General features: G+C 44.4%; 1 protein-coding gene and 1 long non-coding RNA gene across 5 annotated transcripts in view; both read left to right on the forward strand.

Annotated features, from left to right (window-relative positions):
- Positions 1–19,921, forward strand: part of sima (similar) — a 63,488-nt gene extending 43,567 nt beyond the window's left edge. For 3 of the 4 annotated variants that reach the window (NM_079845.4, NM_001300670.1, NM_001276171.1), the window contains 5 exons: positions 2,226–2,932; positions 7,418–7,905; positions 7,973–8,741; positions 9,805–10,475; positions 18,252–19,921. In NM_079845.4, the coding sequence (NP_524584.2) occupies positions 2,226–2,932; positions 7,418–7,905; positions 7,973–8,741; positions 9,805–10,475; positions 18,252–18,881 (3,265 nt within the window). In that variant the 3' untranslated portion in view covers positions 18,882–19,921. The remainder of the gene's footprint in view (positions 1–2,225; positions 2,933–7,417; positions 7,906–7,972; positions 8,742–9,804; positions 10,476–18,251) is intronic. The other variant, NM_001144657.3, reaches the window with a different exon arrangement.
- On the forward strand, positions 5,120–5,655 carry lncRNA:CR46112 (long non-coding RNA:CR46112). The gene has a single exon (NR_133483.1). It is a non-coding gene; the product is annotated as a long non-coding RNA:CR46112 (long non-coding RNA).
- Positions 19,922–19,968: the final 47 nt, after the last annotated feature.

The raw sequence follows: 19,968 nt of genomic DNA on the forward strand, positions 1-19,968 counted from the left end.
AATCTGGTGTAACAATACTAATTGAGACAGTGACGAGGGCAGTGATATATCATTGTATCGTAACAATAATAAATTTGTAATCCGAAGACTCATTTGCTAAATACTTGTAAACAATTTGAGCTCAAAAGCGCAAATCGAATGTATTAAATTCAAGTTTTCATTCAAGCGCATTCCTTTTAATAAAAAAAAAAATGTGTTATAAGATTCCATTGATTGTCAGTGGACAACGTAGTCATTGTTATTTAGCACTCCAGATTAGCTAATATATTGAAAAAAAAAATCCAAAAATAGCCCCTTTTGCAACTGGTTTATAATGACCTTTCGACAATTCGAGTTGCGCATTATTGGTGCTATCATTTCAACCGTAGCTGTACGTATTTACTTGCGCATTTTCGGAGGCCTTCAATTAATAATGTGATGTAAGCCTCCTCCGCCACGAAAAGGGGCAGACCCACCGGTACCGATCGTCGGTTCTAACTGGTTGGGACTGGCCCGTGTCAGGCGACGGGCCCCAAACAATTGTCGAGCTCAACAATGAAGATGAAGCAATTATTTAAGTGTATCAGCAGCCCAGATCCAACTACGTCCGTCCATATCTATAGGTTGTGACTGTTATTGTCCACTCAATGCCTTCCGGCATAATATTGGTTGGGTGGGTGTGTTCTCTGGGCGTATGTCACCCAATCCCACTAATCAATCGATTCTTGTCGAATTGCGCAACTCCCTGCAAGTCGTGTGACATTGAGCCTCCTTTTCCGCCCAGAAAGTGGGTTGGTCACCCTCGAGGAAATCGCAGATCTTCGATTGCCCCGTGGACAGAAGACAAAAGACCCTTCACTTCAATGTCGAGCTGCCCCTATAACCACTTCTCGAACGACGTATTTTGTACTATTTCACCAGAGGGACGAGCCCCCAAAAAGTTTAACTGCCTGTGTTGCTGTTGTTGCGCCCGCTACCACTGGAAATTATAAATAATACTGTTCGGCTGTTTGTTTTGGCGTTGGTGTTGGTGTTAGTATTCCGCCTCATCAAGTCCAGCACTCGACGAGACTCATATAGTATAGTTATCGTGCGATGGCGCCTTTATCGCCAGATCAGTCGCAGCACGCATTCCACGGGGGCTTCACGGGGGCCCCACGGGGGCTTCACGGGGGCCCCACGGGGGCTTCACGCGCTCAGCGCTTGACTCTCAGGCACTCCGTGCATGCACAGTTTTACGGCCGTTTAACGTAGGCACTCCGGACGGAGACGTCGTCGCCCGTCCGCCGTACTACGGATCAGGATGAGTCTGCCGATCGCGCGAATGCTCGTATCTTATCGCAAGAGAGGTGGAATCAAAGTTCCTGAGACATCACGGCAGTTGCCGGGTTCTCTACGGATTTTGGTTCTGGTTGCGGTTCCATCGGATTACTGATTACACCCTGTAGCAGCTCGGAGCTGCTTATCAATCTGGGTCTGGTCTCGCTGTTGTTCTTGGGACACACCCACCTAGTGGCATTGCTATCTATCACGACTGAAAGGAATAGAAAAAAAAAACAATATGAACGATGGCCAGCCGATTCTGATTTCGCTTGGATAATTGATAATGTTAAAAAATCGGTCTGGCATTGGGGAAACGTGACTTATCGGCGGGCGAAAATTTTCCGATGGCAGTTGTGAAACCTAGGAAACCGCCCATAAGTCGCTAATTCTGAATAGGAATGGTCGGTGATCACGTTTGACCCAACGCTACACGGACTTTTACCTGCAATAAAGGTGCACTAAAATTAGTTCTTTGGGAATTTTCAACTGATGATGATGATTTGGAATTCTCAATTGGTGAACAGTGTTATCAAAACAGCGTTTGATAAGTGATATTAACCTTTGCAAAGAATGATATTGTATTTCTTTCCATGTTCTCAAACGAAGGGGTTCGTTTTACTATAGAAATATCGGCTCAATTCGGCTCGTTAGGGGACACGTAGAGTTAATTAGTCTAGTTAATTGGTATTTACTAACCCAGAACGAGTGGCAAGCAGCTGTGTCAGCTGATTGCTTGAAAAGAGCGCCGTATACTCTTTTGAGATACTGAGACGCATTGCATTGTTCAGATACTTTCGAACGAATCCCGCGAATCGCTTTTCTCGCCGTGGTGTAACAAACGAGTGCAACGCGAATAAGTTACCGAAAACAAGCATTTCAATTAAACCCAATTCGAATCGCGTTTGTGCCTCTTCATCTTGCAGTAATCTTGAGAATAAACATGAGATATACTCACTTGCTCAACAAACGGCGGCAAGTGAGCAAAAGGAACAACACCACCAAGCAGCTGAAACCGAGAAGGAGCCCGAAAAAGCAGCCGATCCCGAAATAATCGCTCAGGAAACCAAGGAAACAGTAAACACACCTATTCACACCTCAGAGCTGCAAGCTAAGCCATTGCAACTTGAGAGCGAGAAAGCAGAGAAAACCATCGAGGAAACCAAAACAATTGCAACAATCCCACCAGTAACTGCAACCTCAACGGCTGACCAGATAAAGCAGCTGCCCGAGAGCAATCCGTACAAGCAGATCCTCCAGGCGGAGTTGCTCATCAAGCGGGAGAACCACTCGCCAGGACCGCGCACCATCACTGCCCAGCTGCTCAGCGGCAGTAGCAGCGGACTGCGTCCCGAGGAGAAGCGTCCCAAGTCGGTGACCGCTTCGGTCCTCCGCCCGAGTCCAGCTCCACCCCTAACACCACCGCCCACAGCGGTGCTCTGCAAGAAGACTCCGCTCGGCGTGGAGCCCAATCTGCCGCCAACCACCACCGCTACGGCAGCCATAATCTCCTCGAGCAATCAGCAGCTGCAGATCGCACAGCAAACCCAACTGCAGAATCCCCAGCAACCAGCTCAAGATATGAGTAAAGGATTCTGTTCGCTATTTGCCGACGATGGACGAGGTCTGACAAGTAAGTACCACCCTCCTTCTTCTTTCTTTCTAGAAACACAAGGAAATGTTACGGAGATCTCTATCTTTTACCTTTCACAAACTCTCAAGAATTCACGTACTATGCATTTGAGCACTCTACGGTTTTCATTTCCTAATTAAAGAGCTGCTAAGTTAGATACTGTATAAATAGTTATGGCAACGTAATCATTTATGAGTATGCTCTTATCAAGCTACACTATATCTTATATTAGTAAGTCAGTAGTTAAACGATAGAGATTTCTGTAACACACCTTGCGCTACATAACTAAATTCGGTTGTTAGGGAAGGTGTGGTTGAATCAGCTGATAAGTGTTGAAAATACTACAAAACAGGAAAGATTCGCAAACCGCTTTTGAGTAGTTTTTCGCTCGCCTGATAAGTGCACACAGCAAGGTATATAATGGTGCGGTGTATATATGGAGGGCTATATACTAGGAGGGGTGGATTCCGATTCCCATTCCCATCCGTACTTAACCGCAAGCCGGTTGACGATGCAATTGCCCGGCTCTTATGTCACAATTTGCCGGCATTACGCATACGCAGTGTTGTGTGTATGTGGAACCGTGGGGGATCGTTTATTGCAAGATTAGAGTTTGCTGGTGTTGGTTTTGTTTTTAAGAGTGAAGATCGCCGCCATGGAATGGGTCAATATATGGCACTGTAAAGTGGGTTAACTTAGGTAATCAATTCGAATGTTCTGAATGGTGGGTTATTGTGTATACGTCGCGTGTTACATCAAAGCATATTTTTGATTTCAATGTATAATAGGCCTTATTAAAATTCTACCCTTGCCGTTAGTACTTTACTTTCGTTATGGGCGTATTTAGTTAATGGTTTAATTTGTTCTTAAAATAGCAGGCTACAAACCGTTCTCGATCGTAAACACATTTCTATAATATTTCCCACTAGAAATCATATGATTAAATTATTCAGAAAAAACGTCACCGATTGTTTTGCCCACTCTTTTCATTTCTCTATTCGAATATTTGTGTATTTCGAATGTTTTTTTGTGCCCATCGAGTGAATTTTTCCACTCTTTTATTTTCTTTTTTTTTTTTTTTTTTCGCTGGCAGCTTCTGCCGCCTGGTGACAAAAAACAGAAATATGAATATTAACTTGAGCCAATTAATATGCTAAGCGATGTGCCTGTCATCGGGGGGAAGGCGGGGGTCCTCTAAAAAAGAGTGAAAACCAGGGGCAGTGGAGAGCTGAATTTTTGGCGCGTGTGCCAAGGTCCGTCGATGGATCAAGCGCTGCTGTGTCGCATGTTGTGTTGCCTGGGTAGCCCGAGTTCCCCTTTCCAGATCCATTGGCCCCCCGAAATGTTGGGTGTATATTCGACACTTTCAAGTGGACCTGCAGCCTCTAATCGCGCTCGCTTTCGTTTGTGTTGACATTTTGCTGGGCCTGCAGACTCGGATGTAGTCTACTTTGCTTTACTTTCTTCTAACGCGTCGGCTATATTTATTTTTGTTTCGTGGAACGTAAATAAACAGGGGAAATGCCTCGAATCAGATTGCCTTAAGGGGATCATGATGATGAGTAGCCGGTGTTTTTATGTAATTTTTGTCACCGCGTTTGTTTGGTTGTTTGGTATTTTTCCAAACACCTCAAATATTCCGTTCGTCAGTCTAATCAGTTGTAACACTCGATCGCCTCGATTGCCGGTCGTCAGATACTTGCGTTTTCAAGGCACAGATAATCGGGAGGGAATTCTTCTCGCTGCCCAAACAAAAGTAACTCGTTGCCAAACAAAAACAAAGTGCCTGGCCAGTGTAATTACCTTATGCTCTTATCCACTCCCAATCTACAAAAGCAAATATTTGTAACGATAGCACACGGCTGGGAGCACCACCTTGGCCATAAATATCAATTGGCCGATACAGGCCAGTTATGCTATGCGAGTAGGAGGAGGAGGCGGTTGGAAATTGGGGCTTGGGATCGAAGGGGAATATGGACAACGCACTTCTATCGTGATTAGCACGCGTGATAAGCGCGCCCATCACGACCAGAAGCACAAATGGGGAATAAAAATAACAGACGGTCGAATGGTTGGATTGGATTCTCTGCTGCTAATCACCCGGGTTCAAGTTCACAGCTGATATGATGTGTCCGAGCCTGATTTCAGGTCTGTGGCGGCTGCTGTGTAAGCTGTCAGTATTTTCGGGCTCTTACATAAAGCTACAATAAATAGCCGAAGCTCAAGCTTTCCAGCATCACATCACGCCCTGCCTGTCCCCATTTGGTGGTGGCTCTCTTCTGATCTCTGCGGGTTAGTTCTTAAGTGCCCGTGTCCGTTGTTTACATATTCCGATTTTGATTTGGAACTACGTCACGTCACGAGTCGCCGTCTTCAATTGCAGATGATGACATAAATTTATTTAAATTGAAGACGTTTTGCTCCCGGCCTCTGGGTTCTGTGTTCTGGGTTCTCTCCAATTGTCCCGAAGATTCCTCGCAGTCACGCGTTGAGCATACACCGACGGTATGAATTTTTTGTGAGTGCTAATGCGGCAACCTGTTCCCTCGAAAACCTTCGAATACAGCACACACGCCTCAAGTGCACCGAATGTGGCTCAAGTGCAGAGATGCCTTTCACAAGTTTCTCACGACCGACCTCTCATCGGTTGCACATAAAGAAATGCTGTGTTCTTTGAATGACTGATCAAAAAGGCGATTAAAAGACTTTAAATAACATAAATTAATCTCCGACAAATGAGTTTATATATCTTTTAAGCAAAATGCCTTTCAATAGATTCCTTTCGACAGTTGTACGCAGTCCTTGGCCAAGAAACAGTCGCAGCTGCTCCGTCCTCTTTAGCCTTGCGTGTAGGCGCAGTTAGCCAGATAGCCGCTAAATGCCATTCCCGGCCTTGCACCTTCACGAAAAACAACACATTCGATTAGCTGTAATATATAGAAGCACTTTGCAAATATCTCATAAAATGCACTCCTCGATTCCGATAAAGATACAGATAGACATAGACCCCCGATGGGCTGTGTTTTCGGTTCTGTTCAGTTCTGTGTGTGCCGTATTATCGTGCGCCATAATTTCTGTTGTTTTTTCCGCAAAAAGCTTTGCCAACGTTGAGTAGCACTCGAGTGCCATAATTACAAGTCACACTGCCGGGTTGGGGGCTCCATAAAGAAGGGGCTGGGGCATGCGGGGCGTCAGACCTTTGGGCCTGCATTGTTAATTAATTTGTTTGTGTCGAATGCAACGACCGCAAGAGCAAGCAGATGCCAGCTACAAGCTGTGCAAATCCCTAACACACCGCTAATCAGATCTTTATTGCCGCTTTCCTAAAAATGGCATTGGAATATGTTCTGCACGTAGAGAAAATGATGCATAGACTAGATTTTTAGAGGGACCATATCGCTGTGTCGTGCAATAGATAACATGGTGTGACCATGCATTCAAATATCAACCATAAATTAGGTTGTTTTACTAGAAGTTTTGAGTAACGGAACTATATTTAAAAAGCATTATTTCTCTGCATGTGAAATGCATTGACTAAGCCGCTTGTGGGCTGGTGAGGAGGCGCGAGCCCATTCCAGGCAATCTGCTTACTATATTCTGGCTTATATGGCTGCCTGGTGGCAGTTGCCGCAGTTGGGATTTATCCGTATTATATATGGCTCTTTGATAGAAGTAAGCGGCTGAGCCAAAGGCAAACAATGCACTCGCACTTATATTCACGAACTTGGGCTTGCATTTGAAATTCTATTTGGCCTGCGGTCTCTCCGTCGTTTTAGTTAGTTTTTCATTTCCATTTTGCAACTTAATAGTCGGCACACACAGGCGGTTGGGACCAGTTTTATTAGCATACCGTCTAGTATAGCAAACCCCATGACGGGCATATGGGATAGGGATGGGGCTGGTGATCGTGATCGGGATGGGTTGATAGCTGAGACACGGCTTAGATGCTTAAGAACCTATAAGTATGAGAGGATCTACGTAGGTGACGCACAGGCCAATCTAGCGGCAAGATCGCCCCTGGTTCAAGACCCCATACTGATAAGGGAACTTGCACCTGATCTGGGGCGATGCACCCGATAGTTACTCAATTCCGTAAAAATAACCTGAAATCCAGCGATCTTATCGTTGTTGAGTTCCTGTTTCAGGAGCGTTTGTTTTCGCACCGCTTCGCTTGCATTTATTCCGCGTACGTCAATAGGCCCGAAATGCTGATTAATGAGTCGTCCGGCCATAAAAATCATGGCTCTGCTTCGATTCCACCGCGAAGGCAATTGGAGCGACTAATTCATGAGGGGAGCGCATTTGCCTTCAATTAGATTCAATTGAGAGCTGTCAATTAGGGGCGACTCTGGCGAGCGATAATTGAAATTTCGGCAGCACACAAGCCACAATTAACAGTAGACCGAAAACCGAATTGAGATGTAGCACCCCAGCGCAAACTAGGTGAAACCGCCACTAACTGAATGCTTTTCTTTTCGATTTTAGTGCTTAAGGAAGAACCTGACGATTTGTCCCACCACCTGGCCTCCACCAATTGCATTCAGCTGGACGAGATGACTCCCTTCAGTGACATGTTGGTTGGCCTCATGGGCACCTGCCTGCTGCCCGAGGATATCAATTCCCTGGACTCGACCACCTGCTCCACGACGGCCAGCGGCCAGCACTACCAGAGCCCCAGCAGCAGCAGCACCTCTGCACCCAGCAATACCAGTAGCAGCAATAATAGCTATGCCAACAGTCCGCTCAGCCCGCTTACACCCAATTCCACGGCAACCGCTAGCAATCCCAGTCATCAGCAGCAACAGCAACATCACAACCAGCAGCAGCAGCAGCAACAACAGCAGCAGCATCATCCCCAGCACCACGACAACAGCAACAGCAGCAGCAACATCGATCCGCTGTTCAACTATCGCGAGGAGTCGAATGACACAAGCTGCTCGCAACATCTGCATTCGCCTAGCATCACATCAAAGGTGAGTTACCTAGACTTTCAAGCATTGATTATCCTTACTGATCGATATGTCCCATCTATTGCAACAGAGTCCCGAGGACAGCAGCCTCCCATCGTTGTGCAGTCCCAATTCACTAACACAGGAGGATGACTTCTCTTTCGAGGCCTTTGCCATGCGTGCGCCCTACATCCCGATCGATGATGATATGCCCCTGCTAACGGAGACGGATCTCATGTGGTGCCCACCAGAGGATCTGCAGACCATGGTGCCCAAGGAGATCGACGCCATACAGCAGCAGTTGCAACAGTTGCAGCAGCAACATCACCAGCAATACGCCGGCAACACTGGCTACCAGCAGCAGCAGCAGCAGCCGCAACTCCAGCAGCAGCATTTCTCCAACTCCCTGTGCTCCTCGCCAGCTTCAACGGTCTCGTCATTGTCGCCATCGCCCGTGCAACAGCATCATCAGCAGCAACAGGCAGCGGTCTTCACCAGCGATTCCAGCGAACTGGCGGCATTGCTGTGCGGATCCGGAAATGGAACACTTTCGATCCTGGCAGGTAGTGGTGTTACGGTTGCGGAGGAGTGCAACGAGCGGCTGCAGCAACATCAGCAGCAGCAACAGCAGACGAGTGGCAACGAGTTCAGGACTTTCCAGCAGCTGCAGCAGGAGTTGCAGTTGCAGGAGGAACAGCAGCAGCGTCAGCAGCAGCAACAACAGCAGCAACAGCAGCAGCAGCAACAGCAGTTACTCAGCCTAAATATCGAGTGCAAAAAAGAGAAATACGATGTGCAAATGGGAGGCAGTTTATGTCATCCCATGGAGGATGCATTTGAGAATGACTACAGCAAGGATTGTAAGTATCTTGGGTGGCAGTTTTGAGCAGACATGAAATGAAGTATTTTATTAAGAAGTGTCAGATTATGTAGAAGAACGGTAGAATGGACTGGCAATTGGGGGGTAATTATGGGGTGAACATTTTACGACAATTTTTGTCTTTTAATAGAATGTGGCATTTGATAGATTTAATAAAGCTGAATAGATTGATTTACGGCCCCTTGGGACCACTCTCTCTCTCATTCGGCTTTGAAAATATTCCACAATTTCGCCTCCTGCATTTGGAGAGGCCTAATTTTATGGCAGTTCCGCGGCTAAAAATACCCGTGGAAACTTGCTTTATTTTTTATGATATGTTGCCAACGCACACGCACGCACTCCAACGCCTACATGTAAAAATAGAGGAGGCAAACATAAAGAAAAATTCAGAATTTCAGTTGCGTGTCGCGGAAGATGTCACTTGTGTTAGTTGTGGGTTGGGTTCATTTTCCGTCTGCGGGAACCGCGGGAGAGCTAATTGATGTGGGTCTGCTCGCCACTCCAGTGGTTTGAATCGATTTGCGTAATATTCACACACTGCTCTCTTACCTTTGACACATGTCACGGTGCGAGGACTGTGTGTGATTGATGCCTAGGAGCTGACGGAATCACATAGCCTTGTCAACTGTATTGACTGCAAGTGCTGGGTCTTATGACAGGGTATATCGGGGTATATTGACAGATGCCTGTAGGCCTCTATGAATTTTCCACTAGCTAATCGTGGCTGATTTATGTCGCACACAGCAGGCGCGAGAAAACGAAACAGACTGGGGATATGGGCTACTTGTTGTATATGTAGAGTTGTAGATACAAAGATACTGAGTCAAAGGCAGAACGACATATATATTGTGTAGAATGTGCCCACTTATTTATGTGCAAAATGTTTGAGACAGCCAAATATTATTGTTTTAAATTAGCACCAATGTCATGGGCAAAGGAATTAATTTTTGGCTGGCATTCGATTCAATAAATTTGGGGATTAGACGGCATATTTCTAATAAAGATTCTTCGCTTCTTATTAACTTGAATTGCTTCTATTTTAGCCGCCAATCTGGACTGCTGGGACCTGATTCAAATGCAGGTGGTGGACACGGAACCCGTGAGTCCCAATGCCGCATCTCCCACTCCCTGCAAGGTGTCTGCCATCCAGTTGCTCCAGCAACAGCAGCAACTGCAGCAGCAGCAGCAGCAGCAGCAGAACATTATCTTGAATGCAGTGCCATTGATTACCATACAGAATAACAAGGAATTGATGCAACAGCAGCAGCAGCAGCAGCAACAGCAACAGCAGGAGCAGCTGCAGCAGCCGGCTATAAAACTGCTGAATGGAGCCAGCATTGCGCCGGTGAACACCAAGGCCACCATCCGCCTGGTGGAGAGCAAGCCGCCCACCACGACGCAGTCTCGAATGGCGAAGGTGAACCTCGTGCCGCAGCAGCAGCAGCATGGAAACAAGCGCCACCTGAACAGCGCGACAGGAGCGGGCAATCCCGTGGAGTCCAAGCGTCTGAAGAGCGGAACCCTCTGCCTGGACGTGCAGTCCCCTCAGCTCCTGCAGCAGCTAATTGGCAAGGATCCTGCCCAGCAGCAAACCCAAGCAGCCAAGCGAGCAGGCAGTGAGCGCTGGCAATTGTCGGCGGAGAGTAAACAGCAGAAGCAGCAACAACAGCAGTCGAACTCGGTACTAAAGAACCTGCTGGTCAGCGGACGCGATGTAAGTGCCGGTTACTGCATTGTGCCCATGCGGCCCAAGAAGCAGCTGGCCAAGGTCTAGAATCCATCGATACGAGACCTTTACCACCCGCCTCTCAATTAGCTAATGGAAGCACCCACAGCCGCCGGCTATGAATAAAACAAAAACCAAGGATTGTTAGGCTAAGCGCATGGACAAGCCCATTTCTACAATTTGTCTTTGTAAATGGATCGATTTTATATTGCTAACTAGAACCTACGACTACCACTGCATCAGCTAAATTGTAAACTGTAAAATGTAACCAACAAGTAACCTCCTCCCGCTGCGAGAGGATGGCGGGCCTAGTTGTAGTCCGTTTTTGTAGTCCCTAGACCTTAGTCCTTAGATATACATATACATATATTTATCGGATAGATCTAGTCTAGATGTGTAAGAGAGCTGCAGTTGCAGCTGCAGCGTGGACTTTAAAATTATAAATTTGTAGACTATTTAAAATAGTGCTAGCCGATCCGAACCGATCCGATCCAATCCAGTCCGATGCGAGCCAGAAGTCGAGATTGTTGATCGGTCGATAATCCTGAGTTGTAGCTTGGCGCGATTTGTTGATTTCTTTTTAAGTTACCTACCTAAGACCTAATCAAGTTGTTAAAAATCTTCTGTTCTGTTGAGCAATTCTGTTGTACATACGACGAGGAGCGGTAGCATTATACTAATCGAGTAGTTTTAGCGAGTGATCACCGTGCCGTAGCAGAGAACCATCACAGCGGATCGCAGACGCACACTCCGGACGTAGTTGTTTAGAGATGTAGAGAAGATGAGAGAGGAATGCGAATCAGAGAATCAGATTGCAATAAAATTGTAAACTATATAAATTCAAATACGGCAACTTTAAGTTTTTTACTGTGATAGCATTTGCTTTTGTTGTTTGAGTTACCGGCATCCATCAGGTTTATGTTCTAGACCTTATCCCTATGATTTCTGTTAACTTATTCGAGCAATTTGTTAGATGTGTAAGCTTTGACTGAGCAAAATGAAAGTAGCATCAGTGCAGGAATGCGGATATAAACGATATGATATATGATTGAAAGACAGAACGCGTTTGATTTCGAGTTCATTTTTGGCCTTTTTGTTGATGAGTATTGAAGCACCACGCAGCAGCAAATGCGGAACATATGTAAATTGTCAAAATTTGTGAACGAAAAGTAGCAAAATTGAAAACTCAAATTCGAGCGCTGAAGGTACAAAAAAAAAAAAGAAAAAAGAAAAAAACTCAAGAAAAGGATATCCCTAGAGAAAGGTTAAGAGAAGAATTCACTTTAAGCTAGACAAATATGCCTACTAATCTAGTTAAAAGTCAAAACTAAATAACAAAACACAACACATATACATAGAGCAACTACTAGCAATTAAATAACAATCCTCGTGCTGTCGGCGTTTTCAATCGCGCAGCACACACATCTTATAGATATAGAGATATACCTAGAGTTAGCTGTAAAGATATAGTGCGTATATAGAACAAACCTCGGGTCGCCACTGAAGCTTTAACCTGGCAGCAGCTTTCGTTTCATATTAGTTGTCATTTTAATTTAGTTTGTAGTTCCTTTGTTTTGTTTTTATTAGCTTTAAATACATATAAACGAACGAGAAGAGTCATTTTCCAAAACGAAGAAAAGCCAAAAAACATTATCCAAAGCTGTGTTTCTTTTGATTTCCCTATGATTTTTCTTTACATTTTGGGGTCCTTGAATAATTAAAAACCCTAAAAAAGCCTATTGATTTTCCACCGCGTACTGACCTACATACATGCATATACGTATCACAACCAATTTCTCATTGTGTCGCCTGGTAGCTTAATTAACTTTCTGAGACTTTCTCTATGGCGTGACTGACGCACATCAACCGAAATCATAAATATCCAGCTGGCAAATACACAGCGTACCATACATACATATGTATAAAGCTATGAAAGGCAAACAAATTTACACGCAACTAGCTCCGAATTTAAAATGCCAAGGTTTCCACTATTGACACTGCTTTAGTCGGCCCATCGAGTGGGGATTTGGAGTCCTTTGGCGCAGGATACCCACATCCTTTGGCATACGGAGGCAGCGCGTGTCGCATTCTAGCTTGAGCTTGGGCTTTTCCCATTCGTATTGATTTTGCACCTCCAACTCGCTGGGTGGTCTACCCAACCATCCGGGTCTATCCTTTGCCTATATCCTTGTTTCACTTTCCTTTCCGCTGCGCACAGCTGACGCTCTTCTGCCACTTTCACTCTCACTCAGACTTTCACTTTCTCCGCTTCAGGTTCTTGCTCTCTTTTTCCCGGACTCGCCGCTCTTTTGTTGCGCGGCACGTGTCTCTTATGTACTGAAAAAGCAAACCCCCGGGTTTGGGCTCACTACCCGGCTGCTTTTATGGCCTACACGAGCTTCCCACTCTGGGGCGAACCTCCTGCGTCACGGCTGGCACTTTTCCGTAGTCCCTGCATTAATGAATCGCCCGCCTCCGACTCCGGCGCTTTGGTAATTGGCTGCAGCTTCTCCGGAAGCGGAGAAGTGGACTCAATTTGCATTATGCTCGGGCGACACATGTGTGTACGTGGCCAAATATTTGCCCCTACTTAGACCTTTCCTTCCTATCCTCGTTTAGCCTTTATTTGCCTTATTTGCTTTGTTACTTGTGTTTTGTGTTTGTCCAGGAAAAGAGCTTCTCCGGCTAAATAGAACAATTCATAGGAGAAATCGCCAGATAGATCAGATCGTAACCGCATCTACCTCGTGTGGCAAATCGAACAACTGAAACTGAAACCGAAACTACCTCCGGATCAGCCATCAAAATAGTAAAAAATAGCAAACTAGCAGAGAAGCTAAATAGCAAAATACCATATAGCAACCTCAATGGAACGAAGGCCAAAATCGAAAAGCACACGAAAGGCGCCCTATTAGGAAATTTTACTGTTAGCAAATTGACAAGCAATCCTCGAGATATTAACTAGACAAATACCAGAGAACTTAGCATATATTCCTCTTGATAATCATTTAGACAGAGCTCCGAACTGGGGACTTGAGAATATACTTGAGTAAAATAATTATAGCCCGAAAAGACTGCGAGCCGAAAACTCTGAAAAATTATATACACATAGCGCGGAACTTATATATTAGCATCTAAGCCGGAATGTACATAGGAACATGGAACGGAGCAAACACCAGAAGCTAACAAGCTAGTAAGAAAGTAAGCTATTAAGATAGGAGAACTCTCAAATTAATTCGATGTGGCTTTAACTAAACTTAACTATAGGTCGCCGAGCATGGGGAGCAGCCTAGCCTAGCCAGTAAGCTGCCTAATAACATTTAGCTACGATATCGAGATAGTATTACTTACTAAGCCCGCGCAAGTCAAATTCAGATCGACTAACGATAACAATACCAATACGACTTTGTAGTAGAAGATCACGGATCCCAATCATCACATTTAGTTGCAATTTTACGCGTTACGTATGACAGACGAGAGATATGGATAGGAAATCGGATGGAAACGAGATGGGAAGTTGGATAGATGGGTAGATGGGTAGCTTTATCGCGACGGAGTGCAAATTCAAGAACGAGAATCGAACAGAGAGTACATACAATACCACAAATATACCACATATACCTCAGTACATGCATAAGTACGATCGTGTAGGTCGTTCGGGGTCAATCCATTGGCCTCGGATCGGCGCTTACTTACATACCTCGTGTATACATATAACATTAACTAAAATATACATACATACATATACCTATCCTAAACATATGCCTATTCCGACTTTTGATAGTTCAATACACCCTAGTGAATGTTGTGCGACCCTTTGATAACGAGCGTTTTTTACTACCTCCAATTCTTGTTGTGTGTGTGTCGCATTTATAGCAAAGAATTAACTAGAGAGCCCCAAAGCTAAACCCAACTAAATCTAAACTAACTAAATTAAAACTAGCACAAGTCTAGAGCAAGTAACTTAAAGTAAACTAACTAAATGTTGTGTAATTTTTATAGCCTACCTATGTGCGTCGAATACCTCGAAGAAAAGCTTCAGTCAAGTAACGAAAGTAAAGTACATTTAGTGAAATTTTGTGAGTCACCTCAGCAAACAACACACAGTCCCTCCCCCCTCCTCATAAGATACAGATTTATTGTGCAACTTTATTAGCTGTAATTTCGGGCTAGCAAATAATACTATACACTCTGACATATCCGTTTACCGAATGAGTAGCTCCCGTTTTGGCCAACTCATCATAACTCAAAATGAAGAAGTCGAGGTGACAAGCACTTTGTGTGCTTTGCAATTGATTTGGCGGCTGACTGAATTTGATTAATGCTCCCGGTTGGGATTGCGGCTATCCAGGCAGTCAATTTGAAGTTCCCACTCTCATTTGGCTCTGATTAATTGGGCTGGCGTTATGCAAAATTGTATTATGACTGCCGGAATCAACAGGTCACAAAGTTCTATCTACAAGTGTAACCTTTGTTCCAGGACTCATTTGTCAGAGTGGCGACAACAAATGACGAGTCGTTTTCACGGGGCATTTGCCTCTGTTTGCCATGCCACATGCCAACAAATTGCTTCAGACTAAGCTCTTTGAGTGAAGGCCAAGATCCAAATCCTTATCCCATATAACAAACACCCTATCCCACACGAATACCACACAAATGACACCGAGAATACCTCCAGTTCCACAAGATGTTAGCGTAATTTGAAAACTAGCCTTGAATTAGACTCGTGTAAGGAAGGCAAACTAGTGTGTAAACGCCGCAAAGTATGCAATATTATACATATATACACCTATATACATAAATATATATATATTATATATATACAAGATGTCAAGCAACTTATACATATACAAGCGAATGTAGTACGATACGATATGGCATATGATATGATATCTGGATTATAAAGTATTTTAATAAACTTTTAATAAATATTTTAGTAAATCCAATAAACAATAAAGCCGAACCTCCAGCAAATCAACCGATGCAGCAGATAAGGGGAAATTACCTCGAAGTGTGTTTTTTGCTTTTGCTTTGGAAAAGTTAAGATAAGGAATGGGCGATGTCGATGCTTACAACTTTTCCCTTCGATTTATGTGCATACATTGGCCCTCGAGCATATTTGTATTGACAGGCCGGCCTGGGAATTGATTAATCTCCATTCAGCATTGTGTGCTTGCCAGTCGCCCCACTGACTGGCAATTTATTAAAATCTTTTGATTGGAATAAATGATGCTGCCAGCTAATCAAGTTGGCCTAAACTTGCGCCGTCTCTGGAATTGAATTCCTTATTGTCTTGTCTCCACGAGTCAAAACGCTTGAGCATGCCGAGCACATCTAAACACACGGATAACTTTCTGCCCCTTATCTCGTGATTTTCGTTTTACTCTCTGGCCAAATTTAAATCTTTCGCTTCGTTGGCCCCTAAGTAAATGACGAATTTTCGTCACACACGAGCGCTGTGCCAAATTAAATTCTAAAGGAAAGCTCACCTTGGCGCCAGTTTTGAAAATATGCCTGGCGACAATTGCATTACGTATACGCCACGTTGTCATCTCCCCGAACGAGATGGCTGCATGAGCTATTCAAGTTTATTGCTTATTGATTTCGGGCCCAGTTTTCAATTTCAATTTCACCTCGTTAAATAAGTGGGCAATCCTTTCGAGCGTATTCCCAGGAGTTTTCCATTGCGTTGCGTTACGCAATAAGAGTCGAGTTGTTGAAAATGTTACAGTAGTCCTTTAGTACTTTTGCTGCCTTCTTTTCCCTTTTTATTGTGCGGTGACAGCAGATTTTTCTGCAGAAACTTGGCAGCAACACGCGGCCAAAGTGAAAGCAAAGTTTCGCTTTAATTGCTTTTGTTTTTCTATTGGACTTTCGTGTGCCGCCGAGTGGGCGTGGCACGTACGCAACGAGGCGTCGATGAAATGCGATGCCATAAAAAAGAGAATCCAATTAGACGGCTTTAAAGGCGCAGAGTCCTGCCAAGCCAGCTCAGCAGAACATTGGGGAAATGGTGAAATCCGCCATAAAGTCGGCCCAAAGCTGCTGTCTAAGACATCAAAGTGATGGAGCGGCGGAGGAATGGCAATTATCGTAATGCCCTGGCCTTTCCGGAAACCTTTACCAACGCAATGCCAGGACAATGCCGTCTTTATCAAATAGTTTTCGCCTCTTTCGTGAGCACCAATTGACTTTAATAATTTATTAGAGCGTATTAGACCAATGGCCGAGTTCTGGCAGGCATGCCACACCATATATCAAACAATAGGCCTATTACACGGCTCCTAAACTCGCCACCGACGATCTCCTGGGGGGCAGTGTGCGCGTGCCACTGGAGTTTCTCATCATTTCGTTACGCATACGCCCTATCGGCCGTGGGCGGAGAAAATGTTATTGGGTGTTCCCCCAGCGCATTCGATGATGTGCCCCCGGGAGCGGGTTTCTGCTGGCACAGATGTCGTGGCACCGACTTTCACTTTCTTTGTCCCCTATATTGTTTACCCATCGCTCAACTTACAGGACTTTTGCTTTCAGTCCGTAATTGCTGCAATTAGCACTAGCTGCAATCGAAGACTAGCAATACGCGATGAAAGCTTGGCAAACAAAGGGCAGGGGTGCGGTTCAATGGACTGCATGTGAACCCTTGTCGACTGGACATCATCACACCCGTCCGGGTAATTTTTGGCAACTTTATCTTCGTCAAGGCTGATGTCAAAGTGTGCACAGAGAAAAAGAGAAAATTATGAGTGGTTTTCGAATTGATTTCGTTAGATAAGAAACTCTTTTTTGAAGTTATGGTTACATGCTTTAAATGAATAAATTTCAAACTTTACATCAACATTTATTAATGTACTTCAGAATGCGATGTTGATATGTTACTTTCTCTGTATGAGAAATGCAGGCGGCAGCTTGGCAGCGGTCGAAATTGATATATTCCCCACTTCCTGTCAGTCAGACTGGCGGGAATGGAAATGGGTACGGACTGGTGGCTCTTAAAGCGAAAGTGGGGGCGTTCTTTGTGTCAATCTGAAATCCAGAGCATAATAATGTCCCGCCGCTGGATTCTGTTTCATCGCGAGGAGCAGCAGGACCCATTCCCAAACATCATTAAAATATGATTTATTGCGGGTTCCACGGCCCACGGAGTGGGATGGACTTTGCGGCCTGGCTTTTCACTGCCTGAGAGCTTCCTGCTGTTGCCCGCTTTCCCGTGGCTTTTCCACAGGGATTTCTGGGGGGCCTGAGCTTCTTTAAACGAGTGACTTTGAGCATCTTCATGGCTCCGACTTAGCTCTGTTTTTACGCTCGATTTTCGCTTTACTGTCAAGGTATCAAAATTTCTCTGCAGTTCTCATCGAGTTAATAGGCTGACATTTGCATAGGAATTGCCACGAAAAACACAGTCGAAAGTTGCGTTCTCCAGGGATTCAGTTGATGAGGGAATTGGGAAGTAACTTAGCTGCAAATCGGTTAATTTAAATTAATTTAAGCCCAGATTGTGGTACTTAAGGTATAATTGTAATTTCAATTGTAAGCTATTAGTTATGAATACCAATAAGTAAGGATAAAGTAGGACAATTAAGAAAATCGATCCATTAACCAAAGCAAATGTATAATAATCCTTGTGTACTTAAAGAAAATTGGAGTGCTTCCTGTACAAAAATATATTTTAATTTTTGCTTTAACATTTGACAACGTTATCTCAAAACTGGGCTAATTTTGAATTTTTCTTTTTTTTCCTCCTTTTCTGCCCCAAAAAAACAGGATGACGATTCCGAAGCAATGATAATCGATGAGGACAACTCCCTGGTGCAGCCAATTCCACTGGGCAAATATGGCTTGCCCCTGCACTGTCATACCTCCACGTCTTCGGTGCTGCGGGACTATCATAACAACCCGCTGATCAGTGGCACCAACTTCCAGCTGTCTCCAGTCTTCGGAGGCTCCGATTCCAGTGGAGGTGACGGCGAGACTGGGTCAGTGGTTTCCCTAGATGACTCGGTGCCACCCGGCTTGACAGCCTGCGACACGGATGCCTCCAGCGACAGTGGCATCGATGAGAACAGCCTGATGGATGGGGCATCGGGGTCACCGCGTAAGAGGTTGTCCTCAACTTCCAATAGCACTAATCAGGCTGAGTCGGCACCACCGGCTTTGGACGTGGAGACTCCAGTGACCCAGAAGTCGGTAGAAGAGGAGTTCGAGGGAGGCGGAAGCGGCAGTAACGCCCCCAGCAGGAAGACTTCCATTTCCTTCCTGGACAGCAGCAATCCCCTGCTGCACACGCCGGCGATGATGGACCTGGTCAACGACGACTACATCATGGGCGAGGGTGGCTTCGAGTTTAGCGACAACCAGTTGGAGCAAGTCCTGGGTTGGCCAGAAATCGCCTAGATTACCAGTACCTTAGCATGCACTGCATTTGATATGAGGCATTTGTTGGCGGAGGACGAGAGAAAACATTGAAATTAAACTGAGCATCGAGAAGGAAGCTAACCAAAAGATTGATTTTGAGCCTTGCGTGAAAGTAGGACCCCGCACAACCAACTTGACAACTTGACAGGACCCATCCCCACCAACCATTTCCCCCTGACGATGATCCAACACTTGACCCCTGACCCCGACCCTGACCCTGGCCCCGACCCCATGCTAACCGACACATTTACAAACAGGAAGGGTTAATCACACTTGAATAGTTTTGTAGCCATGTTAACTGCCTAGAACAGAAGAATATACACGTATGTAATTTAGTCTTAATGTTTTTCTATATGCAAACCGTTTTCACAACAGATGGATGAGGAGCAAAATAGCAGAGGAGAGTGGAAAACCAGTCGAAACATAATGATAAACCTATAGATTACAATGAGAAAATACCGATGAAAAATGTTCATAGTTTTTTGCTGGAAGGCTCAAACAAGTTTTTTGGTGATGGTTGTATTCTGGTTTATAACTTTCAAGCAAAAATGCTGTGACGAGAAAAAAAGTTTTTGAACATGTTTTAAAATAAATATTAACAAAAAAAAACAAGAAAACAACAAAAAAATATATAGTAATGTAAAATTAGGTTTAAGGTTTTAATTTCAATGTTTTCAAGAGCTACAATGAATAATTGTAGTTATTATAATATTTTTAACATTAATTAATTGAACTAAGTGAAAATTGGACCCGATTCAGTTGATCTAAACTTCAAATACTTTGAGCATTTCTATAAAATTACTTTCTGTCAATCATTTTTTAAAAACACTTGTCGATTTCTTATTCCTGATTAACAGTTCTTTATGTAAATTAGTTATAATTCTGTTTAAGGCGCATCATACAAAACAAACTGTTTGCTTGCTTAAATCCAAATTCAATCAATGTTCAGTGTTTCTTAACTTGTTTTAACATTAATTGGCAAAATAAATATAGAATTCATTTCGATGAAAGTTGCATGCATAAATCTCTAATCCTTTTATGAACTTGGGAGGAACTTGGATTGCTT

The sequence above is a fragment of the Drosophila melanogaster genome, chromosome 3R, assembly GCF_000001215.4.
Source record: "Drosophila melanogaster chromosome 3R".
Lineage (NCBI taxonomy): Eukaryota > Metazoa > Arthropoda > Insecta > Diptera > Drosophilidae > Drosophila > Drosophila melanogaster.